This window comes from Pelophylax lessonae (genome assembly GCF_965119305.1).
Source record: "Pelophylax lessonae genome assembly, chromosome: 1".
NCBI classification, from domain to species: Eukaryota; Metazoa; Chordata; class Amphibia; order Anura; family Ranidae; genus Pelophylax; species Pelophylax lessonae.
Genome location: NC_138768.1, coordinates 695,087,907 through 695,113,672, shown reverse-complemented (window position 1 = coordinate 695,113,672; position 25,766 = coordinate 695,087,907). Strand labels below are relative to the sequence as shown.

General features: G+C 45.6%; 1 protein-coding gene across 5 annotated transcripts in view; it reads left to right on the top strand.

The window, feature by feature from the left end:
• Positions 1–2,472: 2,472 nt before the first annotated feature.
• NEK1 (NIMA related kinase 1) overlaps positions 2,473–25,766 on the top strand; it is a 334,451-nt gene continuing 311,157 nt past the window's right edge. For all 5 annotated transcript variants that reach the window (XM_082243984.1, XM_082243982.1, XM_082243981.1 and 2 more), the window contains exons 1-2: positions 2,473–2,727; positions 24,294–24,390. In XM_082243984.1, coding sequence (XP_082100110.1) covers positions 2,611–2,727; positions 24,294–24,390 — 214 coding nt within the window. In that variant the 5' untranslated portion in view covers positions 2,473–2,610. The remainder of the gene's footprint in view (positions 2,728–24,293; positions 24,391–25,766) is intronic.

The window sequence follows — 25,766 nt, the reverse complement described above, 5'->3', positions numbered from 1 at the left end:
TTGGAACATGAGGAGGGGGACATTGAAGAATCCTCAGAAGTGCCTGATCCTAGCACCTCTGAGAGCATGCCTCCACGGGAACAGAGGGAAAGGAGAGTCATTCACCCACCTAAGAGACTGACCTATGATCAATTGGGTGAATGTTCGGAAGAAGCTGTTTTTACCTCCAAAAGATCTCCTGACCAGCCTAGTTCCTCCACTGTAGATTTGGTGGGGGACAACCCTAGCTCACCCCCAGGCACAACTGTACAAGCCACCCAAGTTTTGGGGGGTCTGTGAGAGATCATGAGAACAAAGTATTGAAGTAGAAAACGTTTGCATTTAAGTTTGTACATAAGGATATTGGGTTTGGCCATTATAATAAGCACAGTTTTTGATGTTCACAATTTGGTTTACTTTGTGAGTTAATGTTTGCGCACATTTTGTTGCTCTGACCTCACTATATGTTTTTTTTCTCTTTCTCACCTTTTGATGTTTTTTTTTCAACACAAACTTTAAGATGTAAGTGTTTAAGAAATTGCAAAGGCACATGTGCTTTTTAAAGGAGCACTATATAAAAGCACTAGAAATCAGCACTATATTAACACTGTAGAAATCACTTATTTGCTTATTAATTGCACTTTATCGTTTTACTGTTGCACTGCTATTAGAATACAAAATTGGATGTATTCAGATTGACTTATTTCAGCAAAATGTTAATGTTTTTGTTGTATAATGCCAACCTATGCACTAGGGTACATACTGTTGACCTCTTTGGGGACCAAAGTTTCTCAAGTGGGGGGAGTGTGTAGCGGGGTTAAACATGCCTAAAGACACTGTTTGATATGTGGGAAGGAACTAGGCTCCCTCTAGTGGTAGCTGCATGGAATTTCCCGGGCTGTGACTTCCTTTTCACAAGATGAAGAAACTACATCTCCCAGGCTGCTTTGCAAGATCCAGGAACTAGGCTCCCTCTAGTGGTAGCTGCATGGAATTTCCCGGGCTGTGACTTCCTTTTCACAAGATGAAGAAACTACATCTCCCAGGCTGCTTTGCAAGATCCAGGGTGCACGTCTGCACCGCACGGCACTATGGGGGAGGTTATTTAAAGGAAGAGAGAAGCGCGCGAAGGGGGGGCCTTTCTGCGCTGGACTCTGAGGAACCAGCGAGCAAGAGTGAAGGACTGACACTGGATATTGGGCCAGAGCCTTTTAGCCTGGAGGGACGACGTGGAACCGTCCCATCTCAAGCACGAGGCACATTCCTGGAGGTCATACTGCTGTTTGCCGAGACCGGAAGTCATCCGCCAGAAGGACCCCGCGCGGCTGGCATATAGCCAAAGGACTGAGACCGCAGTAGAAGCGCGCGAAGGAGAAACTTCTGTTGGTGAGAGGGCACATGCCCAATAACTGACTTTATCTGCTGAAGAGACAGTTTTATCTACAGATAGCGGTAGCGCAGCAGGAGGTGATAAAACCCCGGGGTTTATCACCATACTCTCTCAGGAGACTCATAGACAAACAATAAGGTCTGTAAAGGAGTCGCCAGAGGCTTATCTCTCTCGCAGAAGTTATTGCTCAGTTACGCAGACACCCTGCGGTGACAACTAACAGCTCGTTGTTTTTTCTCTCTTGATCTTTATTCCTAATCTGGATTACAAATGAGCTCTATTCAATAACCTTGCTAGCGAAGATCAACAAGAAAGAAGAGAACTCTGGGGGAGGGACTCAGATAGGCCCACCTACCTGGTACTGTGTCTAGCCTTAATGCAGGAGGAGTGTGGGGGTATTCTTTTACCTTTTTAAAGCTGTTTTAAATAACCTTTTATGGACTTGTATTGTATTGTATTGTATCTCCCCTATTCAATTTGATACATAGTAAACTAAGTTTGGTTAATTACAATCTTGTGCGTTGTTCCATTGTGTCACCCAGAAGGACTACTATTCAAGAAGGTAACAAGGTATTGTTGCATAGTGAAGTATTGTATTCCAACCTGTGTATCTATTTGATAGTCCAGTCCTATTCTGGGTCAGTTGTGCCTGAGGAGGGATCGAGCCAATTTGATTGGGTTGTTAGGCAGGGTGTAGACCCAATAATATAATCAGCAGCTCCTGCGGGGGTGGTGCTACATATATATATATATATATATATATACATATATATGTGTATTTATTATATTGGTGTTTCACGCATAACTTTCAAGCGAATGTCTTTACATCTCCATCCAGACTGTGTTGCAATGTGGGACACCTGACAACTATCCAAGAAAGAGGGCACGTTAGGCTCTCTGGTGAATGACAGTAATGCAGGGTGATAGTTACATTATAAACAGTGACAGGGAGAGTGGGGTAAATCAGGGTGATTCCATAGATTTTAGGGGTCACATGGCTGCCATCACTTCCGTACACTACTCAGGTAAAACAATCCAGAAACAAACATGGCCGTCCGTGTGTCAATGCCTCTGCCCTCTATGAGGCTCCGCTGTCACTGACGTCTTGTGTGCGCCGCAAGCTGGCGGCTTGCTGCCCAGCAACCAATAACATCACACAGCGGACCGGCGATATATTGCGCCCGAAGAGCTCCAGTCGGTCCTGACTTCTGCTAGATAGTCATGCCGTAACCCCGCCCACCATGAACAAGTACATCAAAGTCAGTAAGATCGGGGAGGGCTCCTTCGGTAAAGCCATCCTGGTGAAAGCCAAGGAAGATGGGAGGCAGTATGTCATCAAAGAGATCAGCATCTCTAAGGTGGGTCCGCCCGGCTCTCTTCCTCCATTTCCTTTATGGGACACTTTACTGTCAGTGACAGCTCGCTGAGTACTACATACAGGGGGGGGGGGGATGTATGCTACATACAGGGGACTGTACAGGGGGGGTCTGTATACTACATACAGGGGACTGTACAGGGGGGGGGGGGGTCTGTATACTACATACAGGGGTCTGTACGGGGGGGGCAGGAGGTCTGTATACTACATACAGGGGGGGGGGTCTATATACTACATACAGGGGGGGTCTGTATACTACGTACAGGGGGGGTCTGTATACTACATACAGGGGACTGTACAGGGGGGGTCTGTATACTACATACAGGGGTCTGTACGGGGGGGGGGGGGGCAGGAGGTCTGTATACTACATACAGGGGGGGGTCTATATACTACATACAGGGGGGGTCTGTATACTACGTACAGGGGGGGTCTGTATACTACGTACAGGGGACTGTACAGGGGGGGTCTGTATACTGTACAGGGGGGGTCTGTATACTACATACAGGGGACTGTACAGGGGGGGGGGGGGCAGGAGGTCTGTATACTACATACAGGGGGGGGGGGTCTATATACTACATACAGGGGGGGTCTGTATACTACATACAGGGGACTGTACAGGGGGGGTCTGTATACTACATACAGGGGACTGTACAGGGGGGGGGGGTCTGTATACTACATACAGGGGACTGTGCAGGGGGGGTCTGTATACTACATACAGGGGACTGTACAGGGGGGGGGGTCTGTATACTACATACAGGGGTCTGTACAGGGGGGGGTCTGTATACTACATACAGGGGTCTGTACAGGGGGGGGGTCTGTATACTACTGTAGCGGGGTTAAACATGTCTAAAGACACTGTTTGATATGTGGGAAGGAACTAGGCTCCCTCTAGTGGTAGCTGCATGGAATTTCCTGGGCTGTGACTTCCTTTTCACAAGATGAAGAAACTACATCTCCCAGGCTGCTTTGCAAGATCCAGGAACTAGGCTCCCTCTAGTGGTAGCTGCATGGAATTTCCCAGGCTGTGACTTCCTTTTCACAAGATGAAGAAACTACATCTCCCAGGCTGCTTTGCAAGATCCAGGGTGCACGGCTGCACCGCACGGCACTATGGGGGAGGTTATTTAAAGGAAGAGAGAAGCGCGCGAAAGGGGGGCCTTTCTGCGCTGGACTCCGAGGAACCAGCGAGCGAGAGTGAAGGACTGACACTGGATATTGGGCCAGAGCCTTTTAGCCTGGAGGGACGACGTGGAACCGTCCCATCTCAAGCACGAGGCACATTCCTGGAGGTCATACTGCTGTTTGCCGAGACCGGAAGTCATCCGCCAGAAGGACCCCGCGCGGCTGGCATATAGCCAAAGGACTGAGACCGCAGTGGAAGCGTGCGAAGGAGAAACTTCTGTTGGTGAGAGGGCACATGCCCAATAACTGACTTTATCTGCTGAAGAGACAGTTTTATCTACAGATAGCGGTAGCGCAGTAGGAGGTGATAAAACCCCGGGGTTTATCACCATACTCTCTCAGGAGACTCATAGACAAACAATACGGTCTGTAAAGGAGTCGCCAGAGGCTTATCTCTCTCGCAGAAGTTATTGCTCAGTTACGCAGACACCCTGCGGTGACAACTAACAGCTCGTTGTTTTCTCTCTCTTGATCTTTATTCCTAATCTGGATTACAAATGAGCTCTATTCAATAACCTTGCTAGCGAAGATCAACAAGAAAGAAGAGAACTCTGGGGGAGGGACTCAGATAGGCCCACCTACCTGGTACTGTGTCTAGCCTTAATGCAGGAGGAGTGTGGGGGTATTCTTTTACCTTTTTAAAGCTGTTTTAAATAACCTTTTATGGACTTGTATTGTATTGTATTGTATCTCCCCTATTCAATTTGATACATAGTAAACTAAGTTTGGTTAATTACAATCTTGTGCGTTGTTCCATTGTGTCACCCAGAAGGACTACTATTCAAGAAGGTAACAAGGTATTGTTGCATAGTGAAGTATTGTATTCCAACCTGTGTATCTATTTGATAGTCCAGTCCTATTCTGGGTCAGTTGTGCCTGAGGAGGGATCGAGCCAATTTGATTGGGTTGTTAGGCAGGGTGTAGACCCAATAATATAATCAGCAGCTCCTGCGGGGGTGGTGCTACACTACATACAGGGGTCTGTACAGGGGGGGGGGGGGGCAGGAGGTCTGTATACTACATACAGGGGGGGGGGGTCTATATACTACATACAGGGGGGGTCTGTATACTACATACAGGGGACTGTACAGGGGGGGTCTGTATACTACATACAGGGGACTGTACAGGGGGGGGGGTCTGTATACTACATACAGGGGACTGTGCAGGGGGGGTCTGTATACTACATACAGGGGACTGTACAGGGGGGGGGGGGTCTGTATACTACATACATGGGACTGTACAGGGGGGTCTGTATACTACATACAGGGGTCTGTACGGGGGGGGCAGGAGGTCTGTATACTACATACAAGGGGGGGGGGGTCTGTATACTGTACAGGGGGGGGTCTGTATACTACATACAGGGGACTGTATAGGGGGGGGTTTGTATACTACATACAGGGGGGGGTCTGTATACTGTACAGGGGGGGGTCTGTATACTACATACAGGGGACTGTATAGGGGGGGTTTGTATACTACATACAGGGGGGTCTGTATACTGTACAGGGGGGGGTCTGTATACTACATACAGGGGACTGTACAGGGGGGGGGTCTGTATACTACATACAGGGGACTGTACAGGGGGGGGGGGGTCTGTATACTACATACAGGGGACTGTACAGGGGGGGGGGGTCTGTATACTACATACAGGGGACTGTACAGGGGGGGGGGGGGTCTGTATACTACACACAGGGGACTGTACAGGGGGGGGTCTGTATACTACATACAGGGGACTGTACAGGGGGGGGGGTCTGTATACTTCATACAGGGGACTGTACAGGGGGGGGTCTGTATACTACATACAGGGGACTGTACAGGGGGGTCTGTATACTACATACAGGGGACTGTACAGGGGGGGGGGTCTGTATACTACATACAGGGGACTGTACAGGGGGGGGGTCTGTATACTGTACAGGGGGGGGGGTCTGTATACTACATACAGGGGACTGTACAGGGGGGGGTCTGTATACTACATACAGGGGACTGTACAGGGGGGGGGGTCTGTATACTACATACAGGGGACTGTACAGGGGGGGGTCTGTATACTACATACAGGGGTCTGTACAGGGGGGCAGGAGGTCTGTATATTACATACAGGGGACTGTACAGGGGGGGTCTATATACTACATACAGGGGACTGTACAGGGGGGGGGGGTCTGTTTACTACATACAGGGCACTGCACGGGGGGGGGGGGTCTGTATACTACATACAGGGGACTGCACAGGGGGGGTCTGTATAATACATACAGGGGACTGTACAGGTGGGGGTCTGTATACTATATACAGGGGACTGTGCAGGGGGGGGGTCTGTATACTACATACGGGGGACTGTACAGGGGGGTCTGTATACTACATGGGGGGGGGACTGTACAGGGGGGTCTGTATACTACATACAGGGCACTGCACAGGGGGGGGGGTCTGTATACTACATACAGGGGACTGCACGGGGGGGGGGTCTGTATAATACATACAGGGGACTGTACAGGTGGGGGTCTGTATACTATATACAGGGGACTGTACAGGGGGTGGGGGTCTGTATACTACATACAGGGGACTGTGCAGGGGGGGTCTGTATACTACATACAGGGGACTGTACAGGGGGGGGGGACTGTACAGGGGGGTCTGTATACTACATACAGGGGACTGTGCAGGGGGGGTCTGTATACTACCTAAAGGGGACTGTACAGGGGGGTCTGTATACTACATACAGGGGACTTTGCAGGGGGGCGGTCTGTATACTACATACAGGGGACTGTGCAGGGGGGGGGGGGTCTGTATACTACATACAGGGGACTGTACAGGGGGGGTCTGTATACTACATACAGGGGGAGGGTCTCTATACTACATACAGGGGACTGTACGGGGGGGGGGGTCTGTATACTACATTACTGGGGACTGTTTGGGGGGGGGAGGTCTGTATACTACATACAGGGGACTGTACAGGGGGGTCTGTATACTACGTGCAGTGGTCTGTATGGGGGGAGGTCTGTATACTACATACAGGGGGGTCTGTATACTACATACAGGGGTCTGAATGGGGTGGGGGTCTGTATACTTCATACAGGGGACTGTACGGGGGGGGGTCTGTATTAGGGATGCACCGAAATGAAATTCTTGGCCGAAGCCGAATAATAATGAAATGTTTGGCCGAAGGCCGAAGGCCGAATACCGAACGCGGTGTTTCGCATTTTTTCCATTTATTTTGCCAATTTTTTGTCCTCTCTCTTGTCCTCTCGTGTCTCTCTCTCTTGTCCTCTCATGTCTCTCTCTCTCTCTCTCTCTCTTGTCCTCTCATGTCTCTCTCTCTCTCTCTCTCTTGTCCTCTCATGTCTCTCTCTCTCTCTCTCTCTTGTCCTCTCATGTCTCTCTCTCTCTCCCTAAATGTTACTGTAGGGAATGGGATTCAGTGCACACTGCAGCCTTGTACCATAGGGTTAATGTTAGTGACACTGTAGGGATTGGGAAGGATGCTGGGAATGGAAATCAGGAAGCATGCAGGCAGCTTTGTAAATTTTTATTGCAGATACAGGGCACTGGGCAGGTCAGGGTTAATGTGGTAACATCAATTACTCAGTGACAGTCAGTCAGTGTCAGTGTGGACTTTCATCCCTATTATTCGGCACAAAATTATTCGGCCTTTTGACTTATTCGGCCGAATACCGAAAGTGCTATTTTTTCTATTTTCGGCCGAATAATGTTCGGCCGCCGAATATTCGGTGCATCCCTAGTCTGTATACTACATACAGGGGACTGTACAAGGGGGTCTGTATACTACATACAGGGGACTGTACAGGAGGGGGGGTCTGTATACTACATACAGGGGACTGTATGGGGGGGTCTGTATACTACATACAGGGGACTGTACGGGGGGGGGGGTTTGTATACTACATACAGTGCCTTGCGAAAGTATTCGGCCCCCTTGAAGATTGTGACCTTTTGCCACATTTCAGGCTTCAAACATAAAGATATAAAACTGTAATTTTTTGTGAAGAATCAACAACAAGTGGGACACAATCATGAAGTGGAACGAAATTTATTGGATATTTCCAACTTTGTTAACAAATAAAAAACTGAAAAATTGGGCGTGCAAAATTATTCAGCCTCTTTACTTTCAGTGCAGCAAACTCTCTCCAGAAGTTCAGTGAGGATCTCTGAATGATCCAATGTTGACCTAAATGACTAATGATGATAAATAGAATCCACCTGTGTGTAATCAAGTCTCCGTATAAATGCACCTGCACTGTGATAGTCTCAGAGGTCCGTTTATAGCTCAAATCACGAACAAGGAACACACCAGGCAGGTCAGAGAAACTGTTGTGGAGAAGTTTAAAGCCGGATTTGGATACAAAAAGATTTCCCAAGCTTTAAACATCCCAAGGAGCACTGTGCAAGCGATAATATTGAAATGGAAGGAGTATCAGACCACTGCAAATCTATGAAGACCTGGCCGTCCCTCTAAACTTTCAGCTAATACAAGGAGAAGACTGATCAGTGATGCAGCCAAGAGGCCCATGATCACTCTGGATGAACTGCAGAGATCTACAGCTGAGGTGGGAGACTCTGTCCATAGGACAACAATCAGTCGTATACTGCACAAATCTGGCCTTTATGGAAGAGTGTCAAGAAGAAAGCCATTTCTTAAAGATATCCATAAAAAGTGTAGTTTAAAGTTCGCCACAAGCCACCTGGGAGACACCCCAAACATGTGGAAGAAGGTTCTCTGGTCAGATGAAACCAAAATCAAACTTTTTGGCAACAATGCAAAACGTTATGTTTTTGGTGTAAAAGCAACACAGCTCATCACCCTGAACACACCATCCCCACTGTCAAACATGGTGGTGGCAGCATCATGGTTTGGGCCTGCTTTTCTTCAGCAGGGTAAGGGAAGATGGTTAAAATTGATGGGAAGATGGATGGAGCCAAATACAGGACCATTCTGGAAGAAAACCTGATGGAGTCTGCAAAAGACCTGAGACTGGGACGGAGATTTGTCTTCCAACAAGACAATGATCCAAAACATAAAGCAAAATCTACAATGGAATGGTTCACAAATAAACATATCCAGGTGTTAGAATGGCCAAGTCAAAGTCCAGACCTGAATCCAATTGAGAATCCGTGGAAAGACTGAAAACTGCTGTTCACAAACGCTCTCCATCCAACCTCACTGAGCTCGAGCTGTTTTGCAAGGAGGAATGGGCAAAAATTTCAGTCTCTCGATGTGCAAAACTGATAGAGACATATCCCAAGCGACTTACAGCTGTAATCGCAGCAAAAGGTGGCGCTACAAAGTATTAACTTAAAGGGGCTGAATAATTTTGCACGCCCAATTTTTCAGTTTTTTATTTGTTAAAAAAGGTTGAAATATCCAACAAATTTCGTTCCACTTCATGATTGTGTCCCACTTGTTGATTCTTCACAAAAATTACAGTTTTATATCTTTATGTTTGAAGCCTGAAATGTGGCAAAAGGTTGCAAAGTTCAAGGGGGCCGAATACTTTTGCAGGGGACTGTACGGAGTGGGGGGGTCTGTATATTACGTACAGGGGACTGTACAGGGGGGGGGGGTCTGTATAATACATACAGGGGACTGTACAGGGGGGGTCTGTATAATGCATACGGGGGGGGGGGGTCTGTATAATACATACAGGGGGGGGGGGGAGGGAGGTCTGTATACTACATACAGGGGACTGCACGGGTGGGGGACTGTATACTACATACAGGGGACTGTACAGGGGGGTCTGTATACTACATACAGGGGGGGGGTCTGTATACAACATACAGGGGACTGTACGGGGGGGGGGGGTCTGTATACTACATACAGGGGGGGGGGGTCTGTATACTACATACAGGGGACTTCAAGTCGCTCCTATTAGAGCGGTTCCCATAGCACTGAATGGACCGCGACTTGTCAGGCGGCCAAGACGCCTGACAAGTTGCGGTAGTGTGAACTGGGACTAAAGGTTTCACCTTTTCTAGAAAAAATGAAAATGTGACTTAACACCATCCCCCTGGTCACCACTGTAATTGCCTCCAGGGATGCAGAACTGTGTCCATGCAGCCAGTCCAGCGGTCCCGGGATTTGAAATCGCTTCTCTTCTCCATGCTGTGCTTCTACCATGAACCAAAGCAATTCACTGTGCAGGTGCTAACCAAGCAGTTACACTCCGATCCATCCCAGAAGTGCTGTACAGAGAAGGGTTACAAGAGCAGGGATTTCGAATCCCACGACCACTCAGGTGGCTGCATGGGCTCAGCATCCATGGAGGTAAGTACAGTGGGGAGTGGGGATAGTTTATGGTATTAGTTTACATTTCCTGTTTTTTTTCTGTAAAGGTGAACTAACACATTAAGCCAGTGGTTCTTAACTCCGATCCTCAGGACCCACTAACAGGCCAGGTTTGCAAGATAACTGAAATACATCACAGGAGAGATCATTTGCTGCTCAGTGATTGCAGTATTCTTGTCTGCATCTCCCCAAGGTAATACCTAAAATCTGGCCTGTTAGTGTGCCCTGAGGAAAGGAGTTGAGAACCAATGCATTAAGCTGTCGGACAGGGTTCTACACATGCCATGGCAAAAGTTATCCCCCTGTCGGGTTCAACAGGCAGTGAATGTGACCAATTTAAGTTAATGGGACCATGCCGGAACTGCCCTGGAACATTGTGCAATGCATGCAGTTGCAGTGTGGTGGTGCAGCATAAAAACAGGCCTGCCAAACACCTCCAAATGGCAATCCACTATGGATCACCTTTCAGAGAGGGCAAGAGCTGTCACGTGTGTAATCCTGGCTATAAGGCCTATTTATAGAAGTGCAAAAACAATTTTTTTTTAAATTTTGTTTTTGCACCATATTACACCCGTATTTAGGGTCCTGCATGGCTTGAAGACGTTACCCCTGCATTTATTGTGATGTGATTCCTTTATATAATACATTTCACTATTGATTATGGATTCATGGTGTGCTGGAGGCATCTGTTCTTATACCAAAACCAGGCAACCTGCTGGTAGTTGCTAGAGCAGTTTTTCTCAACTTTTGTGGAATGTAAATGTAAAAAACTATTCTAATAGCTTCACACAATGCAGCTACATCCACACGCAGGACACCCAAAGTTTGGGGTGATTTTGTTCTTCCCAATAGAATATACTTTTGCACCCTGGTACTGACTAATATTCCAATGTTTCTCTTCTCCCTCAATTTCTCACCATCAGTCAGCTAATATCACCCAGTGCTGAGGGAGAGGGGAACAGCAGGGTAAAACAAGGATGCTGTGGAGGCAACCGACACCCTCCTTATTAACGATGTCATTGGTTTTTAGGATGCCAGTGTCTAGAAAGTCGTAATGGTGCATAATGAAAATCTGTGGCTTTGTGTAACTAAAAGGCAGGCTTGATTCATCTGCTGGCTTGTATAGAATTTTGATCAATTTTTAGGCATTTCGCCAAGACATCCCAGAAGAAACCTCAAGGCAAGCCAGTTGAAAAACACTGTGCTAGAGCACCCTCTTACTTCAGGCCTTGCCTAGGAATAGGCATGAGCTTGGATTTGGTCTGAACTAATATAGCCATACTGATAGGAGAACCAGGAAAGCGCATAATCTTGGAGGCCAAGGGACTAGAGGTTATAGAAGAGAAGCTGGTGGTCAACAGTTTTAAAGGCCACAGAAAGGTCTAGTAGGAACTGTATAGAGTAGTGACTGTTGGTTTTAACAGTTAGTAAATCGTTACTGAGTTTTCATTGGGCAGTTTCCGCGGAGGGGTTCAAGAACAATATTTTCAGTGAGGTGGGAGCTGAAATGGTGGTAGGTTAACCTTTGTTCAGGTTGGTGGGGGTCTAGTGAGGTCTTTTTGAGTATGAGGGGGATCTGTGCCTGCTTTAAAGATGAGTGAGAGAGCATAGCCTAGAAGAAGTGGGACTGTAATAGTTGTGTAGGAACAGGATCCAGGATAAATTCCAGGGTTAGGTGGGCATCTGAGAAAATTTGGTAACCTCTTCAGTAGAAGCTGGGTCAAAAGCGGAAAGTACTAAGGTTTCCTTTTATGAAACGGAGATGAGCAGCGATCCTGCTGATCACAGCTCATTTCCGATCATTCTCAGTTTATGAAACAGAAATGATCAGCGGAGAACATGTTCTTCGCTGATCATCTCTTCACACGGGAATCTGTCATTGCCTGACACAGAAACAACCAGGTTATGAAGCTGCGATCTCTGCACTTCACTGGTGATCTGAGCAGAATTCACACTCTCGGATTCACCAGCCTGGAGCTTGTGAATCGGGGAGTGAAGACCAAATCGGGGGAGAACTGAGGGGGAAGAAGGAAGATTATTGACATCCTTCTTCCTCGTTCAGACCCCCCAACACAGTAATCATGTCCCCCTGCCATATTTATGTGTGTGTGTGTGTGTGTGTGTGTGTGTGTGTGTGTGTGTGTATGTATGTGTATATATATATATATATATAATATTAAACCCCCGCTCCATCTCGGTTCAGTTTTTGCGGTCCCGGTATATTGCGTTTTTTTTCTGTAAATGTTATTTTTATTTTTACTATATAATTCATTAAAAATTAAATATTTTTGTGTTTTCCATAGCTCTTGCTATGTCTTTCAGTATCTTTTGTGTGTTTAAATGAGTTTCTATTGTTTTAAAAGTGTGTTTTAGACCTTAAAATGCTTTTACAAGTACAGTGACAGTAAAAAAAACATGCCTACAATGCATTTTTTAATAGGGTTTTTCTATTTCGTGGATTTTCACTTTTCGCGGCTGGGTCCGGAACGTAACCCCCGCAATGGAGTGGGGTTTAATGTATTTTTAATGTGTGTGTGTGTGTGTGTGTGTGTGTGTGTGTGTGTATATTTATGTAAGGGGACTATTATTTATTAACATTAGTGGGGATCATGTACTCGCAGTGATAATCTATCACTGCTTATTAAAGAGCGCCAGTGATTTTCATAGTACGTAATCTCGCTTTGTCTCACGAGATTACAGGTGCTCCCATTCACTTGTATAGAGATCTCGGCCGTTCACCGAGGAAACCTTTCTCCTCTGATCACCCTGGGAGAACTGAAGTTCTCTGCTTCATAAAAAGGGTGCCAGAGGAGATAATTTTCCCTGGAGAACTGCAGAGAAGCGAACAGAGAAAAAAATTCACCCTTTCATAAACGTACACCTAAATGTTCTGTTAGACAGGGTATGTTAAGTGGGGAAGATACCTGTACAGTGGAAATGTCCCCATGAATTGCACCAATTGAGTTTTTTAAGTGAGTGGCAATCTCTTGAGCAGTGAACAAGTCAGTGGGTGGGGTACAAAGTAAACCGTTAAAGGTAGAGAAGAGCCGACTAGGATGGGATTACAAGGTATTAAAAAGGGTGACAAAGAAGGTTTGTTTGGCAGCATGGAGGCAAGAATTGTATTTTAGGAGGGCAGATTTGTATATGGCGAAGTCTCTACAGCAATTTCATTTTACACCACCATTGCTCAAGAGCTTTGTCTCTTTGAGTTCTCTGGTGTCGTCAGTTTGCCAAGGTTGTAACAGTTGGGGTCTGATTCTGTGTGTATTTAGAGCAGCAAGTGTGCCCAGTGTGGATGAGTGTGAACTAATGTAGACAGAAGTGGCCAGGTTAGGATAGGGCAGGGTTGAGATTTTGTCAGAGGTGGTCAGTAGCAGAATAGAGAAGTGGAGATTTTTGAGTAGTCGTTCTACCGATTTTTGCCTCAATTCGCTCCTGAAACTGAGCCAAAGACGCACCGGACCCTTTTCCAGTGGCTTCCCCAGAGCTGTGTGAACCATCTCCATTGAGAGCAGGTCACACTCTTCTGTCATGCGAATTGGATGTGGAAAAAACCGCACCCAGTTCGCATCAGTGTGAACCCAGCCTTAAAGTGATGATGTTGTGATCACAGAGAGGAAAGGTGGTGGTGGTGAGGTTGCAGAAACGGTAACACCCTTGACCTTATATTCTCCCATCAGAGTGAGTGGAAGTGTGTGTCCATTGTGTTAGGTCAAAATATGAGGTAAAGTTGAGGTGTAGCTGACCTGTTAACATTAATAGGGATGTTAAAATTGCCAAGGATGATAGTTGGTATTTCAGGTTATAACCCCTTTTAAAAAAAAAAAAAACTATCCAGCTTCCAAAAGATGGCATGCAGAACAGAGTTTTTTTTTTTTTTCATTTTTCCAAAAGCTAGAGAGGGTAAAATTTGTCAAAATTTTGCAGAGAAACCAGTCAGCATCCAGGGTTTATTACTAAAGCTTAATTAAAGAAGTTGAGGTTAGAAGCTGTTTGGTTTCTCTGCAGAATTGTGACTTATCTTGCCCCCTCTAGTTTTGGTAAATAAACCCAAGTGTGTCAGAGTAGTGTCCCCTGCCCCTCCCATAGCAGTATCCTCTGCCACCCCATTCCCCAAAGCAGTGTCATTTGTCCCTTTCTCATCACATTCACTCCCCCCCATACTGTAGTGTCCCCTGCCCCTCCCATAGCAGTATCCTCTGCCACCCCATTCCCCAAAGCAGTGTCCTTTGCTCATCACATTCACCCCCCCCCCCATACTGTAGTGTCCCCTGCCCCTCCCATAGCAGTATCCTCTGCCACCCCATTCCCCAAAGCAGTGTCCTTTGCTCATCACATTCACCCCCCCCCCCCATACTGTAGTGTCCCCTGCCCCTCCCATAGCAGTATCCTCTGCCACCCCATTCCCCAAAGCAGTGTCCTTTGTCCCTTTCTCATCACATTCACTCTCTGAATACTGTAGTGTCCTCTGCCCCCTGAAAGCAGTATCCTCTGCCACCCCTTTCCCCAAAGCAGAGTCCTTTGTCCCTTTCTCATCACATTCACTCCCCCCATACTGTAGTGTCCTCTGTCCCCCCTTCCAACAGTGTCTCATCTGTCCACAGTATCCACACACCCCACACACAGTGCTGTGTAGGTAGCACTTCCTTCCTGACAGCGTGTGTACAGCATAGCTGGGATCAGGAGACGGCATAGTGCTAGGTAGAAGGTGGGATCGGGAACTGCTAGTTAACTTTTCATAACAAGCTGGTGATTGCTTGCTAGCACCACCTGGCAAACAATCACTAAGGCAGCTCCCGCCCCTGCCTTCCATCCAGCACTATGCTTTCTCCCGTCCTCTGCTCTGCAGTGAACATGATAGCGGTGGAGCCTGGGAGAGACAGAGCTGTATTCACAATCTACCTGGCGGCTCTCCACAGTCAACTGGTGGATCGCGATCAAGGACTTTGCAGACCCCCACCCTATACTTATTGTTGGTAAATCTAAAGGAGATTATACATTGTTATGTTAGTGAGGTTATTACAAGCAGCTGGAGGGGACGTCCCCCCCCCCCTCTCTTAAAGGCGCCAGATTAAAAAAAAAAAAAAAAGACAGTATTCAAAACAGCCCAACTTGGCGTTTTGAATGCTTTTAAGTGCAGAGGAGGGATCCCTCCATAAAGCGTACCTGTCACTGCCTATTACTATCACAAGGGATATTTACATTCCTTGTGACCGCTATAAAGTGATAAAAATTAAATAAAAAAAAACATTTAAATGTGCAGAATATCAGCACTTAAAGCGGAGTTCCGGGCACAAAAACGATATTTTTTTTTGTACCCGTCCGCTAGTTCAGCCTAACCTGAAAAGGAATTGGATAGTTAGATTTTTTTTTTTTAAAAAACTCCCCTTGTAATTGACGATCGTAAATACTCACCTCAGGGTACTTCCTCCCTCAGCGCCGCGGCTCCGCTGTCACTTCCTGCGCTGCGATGATTCCTGGGAGCTAAACGTCATCGCTCCCAGGAAACAATGCGACGGCACCGGCCCCGCTCGTCACTTCCGGGCGACGCCGCATTCCCCTTTAGGAATGCCGCGCCGCACCGGAAGTGACGAGAGGGGCCGGTGCGGCGCATTCTGGGAGAAGAAGACTCAGTAGAAGGCGCAGAAGAGGACCGCGCCGGCTTCAACTGCCCACAAGAGAGATGGAAACGCTGTGGAAGAAATTTTATAAGTAAGTATTTCTTCTAAAAGGTAAGTGAGAACCGGGACAGATCAGAGGCTAGCCATTGTGGAATGTGCTAGCCCTGACTGTCCCGGGGTAATGTTCATTAAAAAATGACATCTGTGCCCGGAACTCCACTTTAATATTAGCTATCGGACTGAAGGGTGGCCGTAAAATCTGTATAGGCCCTGAAAAAAATGATATCGGCTGATTCCCTACAAGGGTGCTAACACTAACAGGTTCATTTAACTTGGTCTTGGCTTTTTAGTGGTTCTAAAGGGGTGGTGGGTGTTTTTTTTGTCTTTAATGCATCCTCTGTGTTAAGGTCAAGTCCCCACTATTTGTCCTTCCCACTTAAATCCCTAAAACATTTTGCCTGGCTTCATGTTCTTGCTCCAGCACTGCTTCTTTCACTTCCTGCTTTTAAAGGAGAAATTCAGGGCAAGGGAACCATAGGCTCCTGCTGCTGTCAGTTAAGCTCCTGTGAGGAGATCATATGACCTACCGGTGCTTTGTGGGTCTATGAACGCATGCAATGCGGCTCTAGAGTGCACATGCATCAGTGCTTCCTTATTACTTGGCTAAGCAGGCATCCAGAGTAGGGAGAAGCTTGACAGCACTGGCCAAACTGACTTGGCTGGTATAACATCCTATTCTATAAAATATTTCAGATGTAAAAACCAAAAGCTGTCTGTATAATCTGCTGGGCTGGCTATACTAGATCTTTGGACAAAAAATTGCTTTGTTTCAAGAATACGCTGACCGTGTTAGTTTTTTTTTTTTCTAATGTTAAAATACTTACATACTCGGGCTGGAGGAGGAAAATTTAAATAGGATCCTACAGTCAGATCTGTTCACAGCAGATTTTACTTTGCGGCCGAAATAAAATTTAAACTTTTAGGCCCCTTTCACACTAGTGCGACTTGTCCCGCGATTATGGACCGCAAAATCGCATAAGTCGTTTTCCATTATTTTCAATGAGCCCCATTCATATCTGTGCGTTTTGAAGTCGCACCGACTTCAAAGTAGTTCCTGCACTACTTTGGCACGATTTTAATGCGTTTTGAGGTATATAGCCATTGCTTTCAAAATCGCGGCAAAATTGCAGTAAAATCGCGTCACATAAATGTGAAAGGGGCCTTATAGTTTTGCAAGCTACAGTATTTATTTTTCTATTTATTTTTAAAGCAAAACTGTAGCCAAACAAAAACCGCAATTGCTGCAATATTTACCTTCAATCCATATATTTCCATTGCAGAGATTTTTTTTTTTTTTTTTTTTTTTTTTTTTTTAGGCAACTAGTCCTCAGTCTGATGAACAGTATTCCACCCACGTCCTCTGAGCCCAGGTTATCTTAATATCAGGTCACAGTCAAGTCAGGTCACCGCTTGCAAAAAAAAAATACATTTAATAATATTAATTAATCAGGACGGTGTTGTTCTAGGTGCACACATGTGGGTCTGGGAACGTGTACAAATTGCACACATTCTCGCACCCTCAGCTAAAATTAGTTTAGTTGATCTGAAGAAGGTGTCAATAATTCTTTTTTTTTTTTTTTCCATAAAGATTTTTATTTTGTGAAAGTTGTACAATACAAGTCAAGCAAAAGGTAATACAATAAAATAGGATTCAACAAAAATATGACAAAACAGAAGAGAGAATGGGCACATCTGTAATATTGTTATCGTCTGTCACACTCAGAGGGCAAGGAGACCAGAATTATCATAAGAGGAAGGAAATGCATTACAGTGGGCACAGCCAGGTTACAGTTGTTGGGTCCAAGGGACCAACTCAGGAGTAATCTTTAACTTACAAAGAGGAGAAAGACATTAGTTGACCTTAGTGCACAAATAGCTAAATTGTAAAATACCATAAATAGCGATGCGAAGTAACAATACATAAATAATCATACCCAGGTATGATTAACAATTTCAAGGCATTCTAATGAGCAATGAGGTTTGGCCAGTTTAGATCATAATGCGACAAATTTTCAAAGTGCAGGTTATTGGTGGGATACACTAATAGAGGTTGCGCCTCCATTCAGATAAGAGATGGGGTTCAGGTGTGACAGCGGGAGTAGCATATGTTGGAGAAAAAAGAGGAGGAAGAGAAGTAGGGGGAGTGGGGAGAGAGGGAAAAGCAGGAACCCCCATCCCCCCGAGGTACAGTATCATTGTAGGACTTTGAAGTCCATTTAAATTCACATTACAATAATTCTTAATGGCACCCCCACACATCTGAAAACTCAGCGCCTTTTCGGGTCCACAAAAAGGGTCAGAGACTTTTTCCCATGTTTCCCACAGGAACAGCAGCCCATTCAAATGCACCTGCACAGAGATGCAAGTATGTGAACCTAGCCTTAACGTGTTTTCTATTTTATATCTGCCTAGAATTCAGTTTTACCAGATACGGAACTGAATCTGAATCAAGTCTAAACGTGTACAGAATAATGCTATGCAATTTTATATTGCGTGGCTCTAATTTTCCTCTAAACCATTTTTCTCTTTTTATAGTTCAAACATTTGAAGTTTTGTTGTTTTTAACATTTATAATTATTGTTCATAAGATATTTCAGCAGTTGGTAGTTTGGGTTATAACATTTACCTTTTTAGTAGACCACATACTGTAATTGGTCAAAGAGCACAGCCAGAGTTAGCACACGGGAGGCTTTGGGGTCTAAAAGATTTCTAATGTCTCCATAAAAACAACTGTAACCACAAAAAAAAAAAAAATTGGCAAGTAATACAAATCTTTCTGTAACTTGTCCTTTTTTGTCTTTCGACACCCTGTCTACATTTATATATTCTTTTATAGCCTTCCTCTCCCCATCACTTCTCGCAGACATTGGGTGCATACCCTCCACACTGCCTTCTTGAGCATACTGCCTGCTGTCATACCCTCTGCAACATGCTTGCTTTTCACAAACTGTCATCTTCACTGCACTTGTCTCTTCTCTCTGCACTTGACAAAGCCCTTGGTGGGCGGGGTGAAAAGCATCAGAGGGCGTGGTCAGTGGAGAAGCGTTGGCTTAGGCCTGCCATACACGCACATTGACACAGATCGGGTCGGGAAGCGGCTGTTCCCTTCTTTGGCACAGATCGGGTCGGGAAGCGGCTGTTCCCTTCTTTGGCACAGATCGGGTCGGGAAGCGGCTGTTCCCTTCTTTGGCACAGATGGGGCCGGGAAGCGGCTGTTCCCTTCTTTGGCACAGATGGGGCCGGGAAGCGGCTGTTCCCTTCTTTGGCACAGATTGGGCCGGGAAGCGGCTGTTCCCTTCTTTGGCACAGATCGGGCCGGGAAGCGGCTGTTCCCTTCTTTGGCACAGATCGGGCCGGGAAGCGGCTGTTCCCTTCTTTGGCACAGATCGGGCCGGGAAGCGGCTGTTCCCTTCTTTGGCACAGATCGGGCCGGGAAGCGGCTGTTCCCTTCTTTGGCACAGATCGGGCTGGGAAGCGGCTGTTCCCTTCTTTGGCACAGATCGGGCCGGGAAGCGGCTGTTCCCTTCTTTGGCACAGATCGGGCCGGGAAGCGGCTGTTCCCTTCTTTGGCACAGATCGGGCCGGGAAGCGGCTGTTCCCTTCTTTGGCACAGATCGGGCCGGGAAGCGGCTGTTCCCTTCTTTGGCACAGATCGGGCCGGGAAGCGGCTGTTCCCTTCTTTGGCACAGATCGGGCCGGGAAGCGGCTGTTCCCTTCTTTGGCACAGATCGGGCCGGGAAGCGGCTGTTCCCTTCTTTGGCACAGATCGGGCCGGGAAGCGGCTGTTCCCTTCTTTGGCACAGATCGGGCCGGGAAGCGGCTGTTCCCTTCTTTGGCACAGATCGGGCCGGGAAGCGGCTGTTCCCTTCTTTGGCACAGATCGGGCCGGGAAGCGGCTGTTCCCTTCTTTGGCACAGATCGGGCCGGGAAGCGGCTGTTCCCTTCTTTGGCACAGATCGGGCCGGGAAGCGGCTGTTCCCTTCTTTGGCACAGATCGGGCCGGGAAGCGGCTGTTCCCTTCTTTGCCATTTGATAGATCTGGGAGTCATTAGAAGTCTAGTAGATGTAGGGATTTATTCATGGAATCTGTGACCACCGTTTTAAAGAAAACATTTCAAAGTAATAAAAACGATCAAATGTGTGTCCTGTCATCTAACACATGCTGCTGCTTGCTTTTTTCCTTATGTGCTCTGTCTGTACATTGTTCGCTTTCATAGTACTACACTTCTCCAGCCCCCCCTCCGCTAACACTACCCCCTCTCCCAAACATTGGGTGCACCATTATAGCCACTGCAAACCTACCTGCATATACTACCGCTCTCATACCCTCCGCACTCCTTCTGCACCTACTGCATGTTCATGTATCACTCCTGAATAAGAGGTTGACTGTATATTGAAGTTTGGTCATCTAGAGTTTTTTGTGCTCCCATACAAAATATACAAAGCTTAGAAAACCTTAACTCTTCGCTTGTTTTTACTTGCTTTTCAGCACTCTAAAGTGGTGCAACGCGGATTAAATATGCCATTTGCCATTACATGGATGATGGGCAGTGTTATGAAGAAAGCTTACAATCAAATATCCTAGGGGAGCCAAGCCATAGTATGCTGTAGTGACATTCATATAACTCTATACATGTGGGGTAACCGCCCAAGTATTTCCAGTCCAATTGGACCAGGGGCATCCTACCTGCGGCTCAAGACAACTATGAATACGGCCTATTTATGAAAATGTGTTGACACTTCAAGAACACATGCAACCGAAGAAATATTTGACAGTGTCTCTTTACTGGACTTTTTAAAGTTTTATCTTCCCAAAGAAAAATATCCCATTCTTCAGTCGCACCTTATTCATGTCCTGAGTTTTCAGCAGCACATAGGGCTGTGAGCAACTGTTTTCAAGGATGACCCTATAGATTAGAACCAAAATATCTGTTTAGCACCGTGAAAATTACTAGATCTGTCAAACCAGATATTGTTGCATTTATCCAAAACCGTGTCAAATATCACACTAGTTTTTTTTTATGTTGCTCTTTTAGCCCCCGTTCACACTAAGGCGACCTGTGAGGCGACCTGGTTGCCTCACAGGTCGCCGCAGGTCACCTCCCATAGGGAAGCTGCGGACCCGTTCTAATAGGAGCGACACAAGTCGCTCCGACTTAGAAAAAGGGTCCGGAGCTTCTTAGGGGCGACCAGGAGGCGACCGCCATAGACTTCAATGTTATGAAGTCCGTGGCGGCCGCTCCGAGGTCACGGCGCGCTGCTCGCACCGCGATCTCGGAGGTCGCCCCGGGAAGTAGCGTCGCGTGTATGTGAACCGGCGCTTACTTTAATAATGAAAAATATTGCAAGAAAATATTTTTTTTACTCAGATTGGTACATTATCTTTATCGATGATTATTGTGATCTGTTCGCCGTTTATTGCTCATCAGGTATCCTTATTGGTAGTGTATTTTATATGTGGCCTAGGAAGGTCACCCATGACTTAAAGTGGTTGTAAACCCCCCCCCCCACCTGTGATGTTTCTACCTATAGGTAAGCCTATAACAATGCTTACCTTTAGGTACTGTGAATATCTCCTAAACTTGCACCGTTTAGGATATATTTACATTGCATGCAGCTGATTAAATCATCGGCGCATGCGCTCTGATGGAACGGCCGCCCATGCTGTTACTTCAGAGCCCTGTGTCGTGACTAGCATGCGCACGGGAGTGACATCACGCGGCTCTGGCCAGTAGCACAGCCGGAGTCTGCAGAACCAGAAGGAAAACGGGCCAAGATGGATGCGGCTTCCAGCGGGGAAACAAGGGCTTCGTTTGGATGGGAGTGTCTCATAATGTGCTAGTATGTGATGCATACTAGCACATTATGCCTTTACTTTCCAGGTAAGAGAAAACAAAAAATCAACAGACTTTACTTCCTCTTTAAAGTGTTACTAAACCCAGGATCCTGTATTCACTATATCTGGTCTCCCACAGTACACAGAACATGGAAGTGTAATAACTTTAGTAAATATAAACTGCTAAATCCTTTCTCTCATCAGCAGTAAATAGCAGTCTTGTGACTTTTATCAGTGCTTAATAAAAGCTTGTAGGTGGAGTGTTCATACTGCACTGGCTGTCCTGTCAGGATGCAGGACCCCTGACCCTCTTTCTGGGCAGTGGTGATTGGCCCTGTGCTGAACACATGCACCCTCCCAAAAAAAAAAAAAAACACTCCAGCAATACACACCAAACTGAGCATGTGCAGACTGACTCCAGTAACTGTCTAATCCCAACATGGTATGGGGACAATGCAAGAAGAGGAGAATATGTGCAAACAGGAACAGGGTTAACCTCTTAGGTTCTACAGTGAATATAACAAGTATGCTTTATTGCATATACAGACTGATTTTTACTGTTGTGGGTTTAAGTACACAAAGGAAGTTTGTTAAGCTCAACCCAGCGGGCTGAATGGGAGAAAAAAAAAAAACAGATTGCTGTACTAATACATCTACTGTTAGTGCGGCTATCTCCCGCTGTGCTATTGTGCTCTGACAGGAGGACTGTCCCCCACCAGAATAAAACAAACCTACATGCGCCGCTCAGGCCAAAAGGGAAGTGCAACATATCCATTGCAGGTGCTCACCTCGGCTCACCACTGTAGACCATGAAGATACCAGAGAAAGATACGGCCGCACTCCGCAGCTGAGATAAGATTATTACATTTCTTTATTCATCGTCAGACCAGACAGACGGGACAGGTAGACAGGTTAACAATTTACACTACACACCATGCTTGTTCACCATGCTTGGCCTGTGAAATGTTAACCTGTCTACCTGTCCCCTGTCTGTCTGGTCTGACGATGAATAAAGGAATTTCGTAATCTTATCTCGGCTGCGGAGTATAGCCATATCTTTCGCTGGTATCCTCACCAGAGTACACTAATCAGCGGTCGCAGCCATTGGCTTCTTTCGGACAAGGAGCTGTACACAGGCCGAATGTCGAACGGTTTCTGTTGAACTGGCCAATATTCGACCCGTGTATACCACCCTTAGACTATAGCAAGGATATGTAGAGCTGTGTGATTTTGGAATACACAGATCTGCCACCAATGAGTGATCTCTCTATTACTACACATTTTCAGTCTTTGAGACAGAAGCTCTGGAATTGTTGACTAAGGCAGGCAATACACGGTTCGAATCTTGGCCAGTTCAGCAGCAACCAGCCGGGATTGGAACTATGTGTGAGCCGGCTGAATGTACCAAGTAGATCGATCACCTTGGGTACAACCAACCTGTTTGATGTCACTTGTGATTATCGCTAGTGGCTGGTATAGCCACTAGCAATAATCACTGTCTTGACCTGACAGGGACAGCTTCCTCTGCCTAGTATAGAAAAAAGATAAATGGTTGGAATCGGTGCTACCTGATATATATGTCAAAATAGTAGTATACCCAGACCGCAAAACGACAATCACTGTATAGAAAATGTGCGGTATAAAGTGCAAGTGCAAAGGTGCAATTATAACAAAGAATAATATCTGGGTAAATATATATACTTAAAAAGTGCTGAAAATTACTGCAAAGAATATCACAAGGTGCAGATAAAGGATTTTGATGTGAAGTGCCAAAAAATGTATACTATAAATAGTGCTTCAAGGTCTTGACTGATAAGGAAATAAAACCATGACAGAGAAATAAATAGTGGGATAAGACAAGGGGAAACCCTTATAAATAAAAATGTGCTTAAATGAAAGTCCGTGATGAGAAAGACAAATTGTGATGTGAAGGTGAGTATGGTGAAACTCAAGTGCCTGTAGCTTAAATGTCCACTAGAGGTCGCCCCCCCCCTAGAATAAAGGTAACCAAAAATGGGTAATTGAATGTCCATAGAGGGGATTGAATCCGGTCTGATGCTCCTAAACAGGTTTCCTGGGAATCCTCTCAGATAAGCGGGTCCCATCTAGGTGCTCAAACATAAAGATATCCCCATAGTGTAATATATACTGTGAATAAAGTATAGTAGATCGTAGTAACTCACGGTAAGGTATTGAGCTGATCGATTCAGAGTGTCAGGTGCAGCGCCGGGAAGCTTCCGCGTTCCAACCAGGGCAGACTGCAACCCGGAAGTGATGTTGACGCAAAGTACCGCCCTACGCGTTTCATCATTGGACGTCTACTGGGCGTCCCCCCCGCCCCCCCCTTAAAACTGTCTGTGGGAAATCTAGGGTATGTCTTTCCGGCAACCTATGGTTGCCTGAAAGATATTTGCGCCATGTATGGCCGGCTTAAGGAGGGTTGTTGCCTTATGTCTTCAGGCACTGTAAGGAAGGTTATTGTTGTCTTATCTGTTGCTAACTGTGTCCTGGTTTCATATATCTGCTTCCTCTATTGATCAATATACCAAATGTATTTCTTTCAGATGTCCAACAAAGAGAGGGAGGAATCGAGGAGAGAAGTTGCTGTGCTGGCAAACATGAAGCATCCGAACATTGTCCAGTACAGAGAATCTTTTGAAGGTTGGGAATTGTGCTGTACACATTAATAAACATTTCTACCATGACCGTTAAGGTTCTGTGTTTCTGCAGATTTTTTAAAATTGTGTGTTTTTTTTTTTTTGTCTTAGTTTGTAAACTGTAGTGTGAGGAGCATCGTGATCCTCAAGCCTTTCCAATTTTTTTTCAATCCTGGTGCCCAACATGCAACTCATTACTTATTATTATTATTATTATTATTATTATTATTATTATTATTATTAAACCAGCATGCATAGTGAGACAGATCAAGGCTGATATAGCACTGCCTTGCCTACCCCTGCAGCAACAGATCACTTCAGTAGTAATATAGTGCTTGTGTATAACAGTGAATTGGGTTACTATTATAACTGATCTGATCTTGAATGCTCTGGCAGTCATTTGCTTTTGACTACCCAACACTATATAAGTGTGTGCAATGCCATTCAGAACTTGAACTTAAATGTTAGTTACTTAACTTAAATGTTGCCGTCATGCAAATTTCTGTACATGCAAACTTGGCTTGATGGTATATGAATGTTAAACTAACCAAGTACACAAACAAGCTTTTTATGGGTGCATCACAAGGTAACCCATTTCTCTAAAAATAAAACCTAGCTGGTCAAGGAATTAGATGCATGAGAAAAGCAACATTCCAGGAGAGTTTTGGTTTGTCGAATGGAAAAGTAGAACATCTTTGATTTTATATCCTAATAAATAATATCGAATTATTAACAACGAAATATGCTATTTTGCAGCTCTTGACATGCCAGGCTGCTCTTGAGCCTCCCTTTTTTTATATTAAGTTGATCACAATGGATTTAGAGTAAAGGGTATGCTAAAGACATGTTGACTAACCTTCACTCCCTAGCTACCTGATTCTATATTCTCAATGCCCGATTGCATCTTTTTACCTAACTCTTGAAGACAGTTGGAAGTCTGCTCAACTGCCATTGTTGGTGGTATTGTTGACCTCGTCCAACAGCAGTCCTCTTTAATACTGTAATAAAAATATAAATACAGAGCTGCGCTGATCAAAAAAAGTGATATATCTTCAAAAAATACCATAAATATAAAAATGTGTATTGATCAAATACCATAGCCTAGAAAGCGCATGGGTCTCTTTCTCTTCCTCTTTAATGCTGGCCCCGTGAGCTCTCGTAGACCTGTTTAGGGCTGTCTAATGTGAACAATCTAAGTGGTCATTTTAATGTAATACAATAAGAGAATTCGTTGCTTTGTTTGCGTTGGGCTGTTTATGCGCAGAGCCAAATGTTCATGCAAAGCAAATAATTCTACTCTGGTCATGCAACAATCAGACAAGTTATGAAAGGAATATTATCACAATCAATCATCTTAAAGTGGAAGTATCGTTGCTTTTT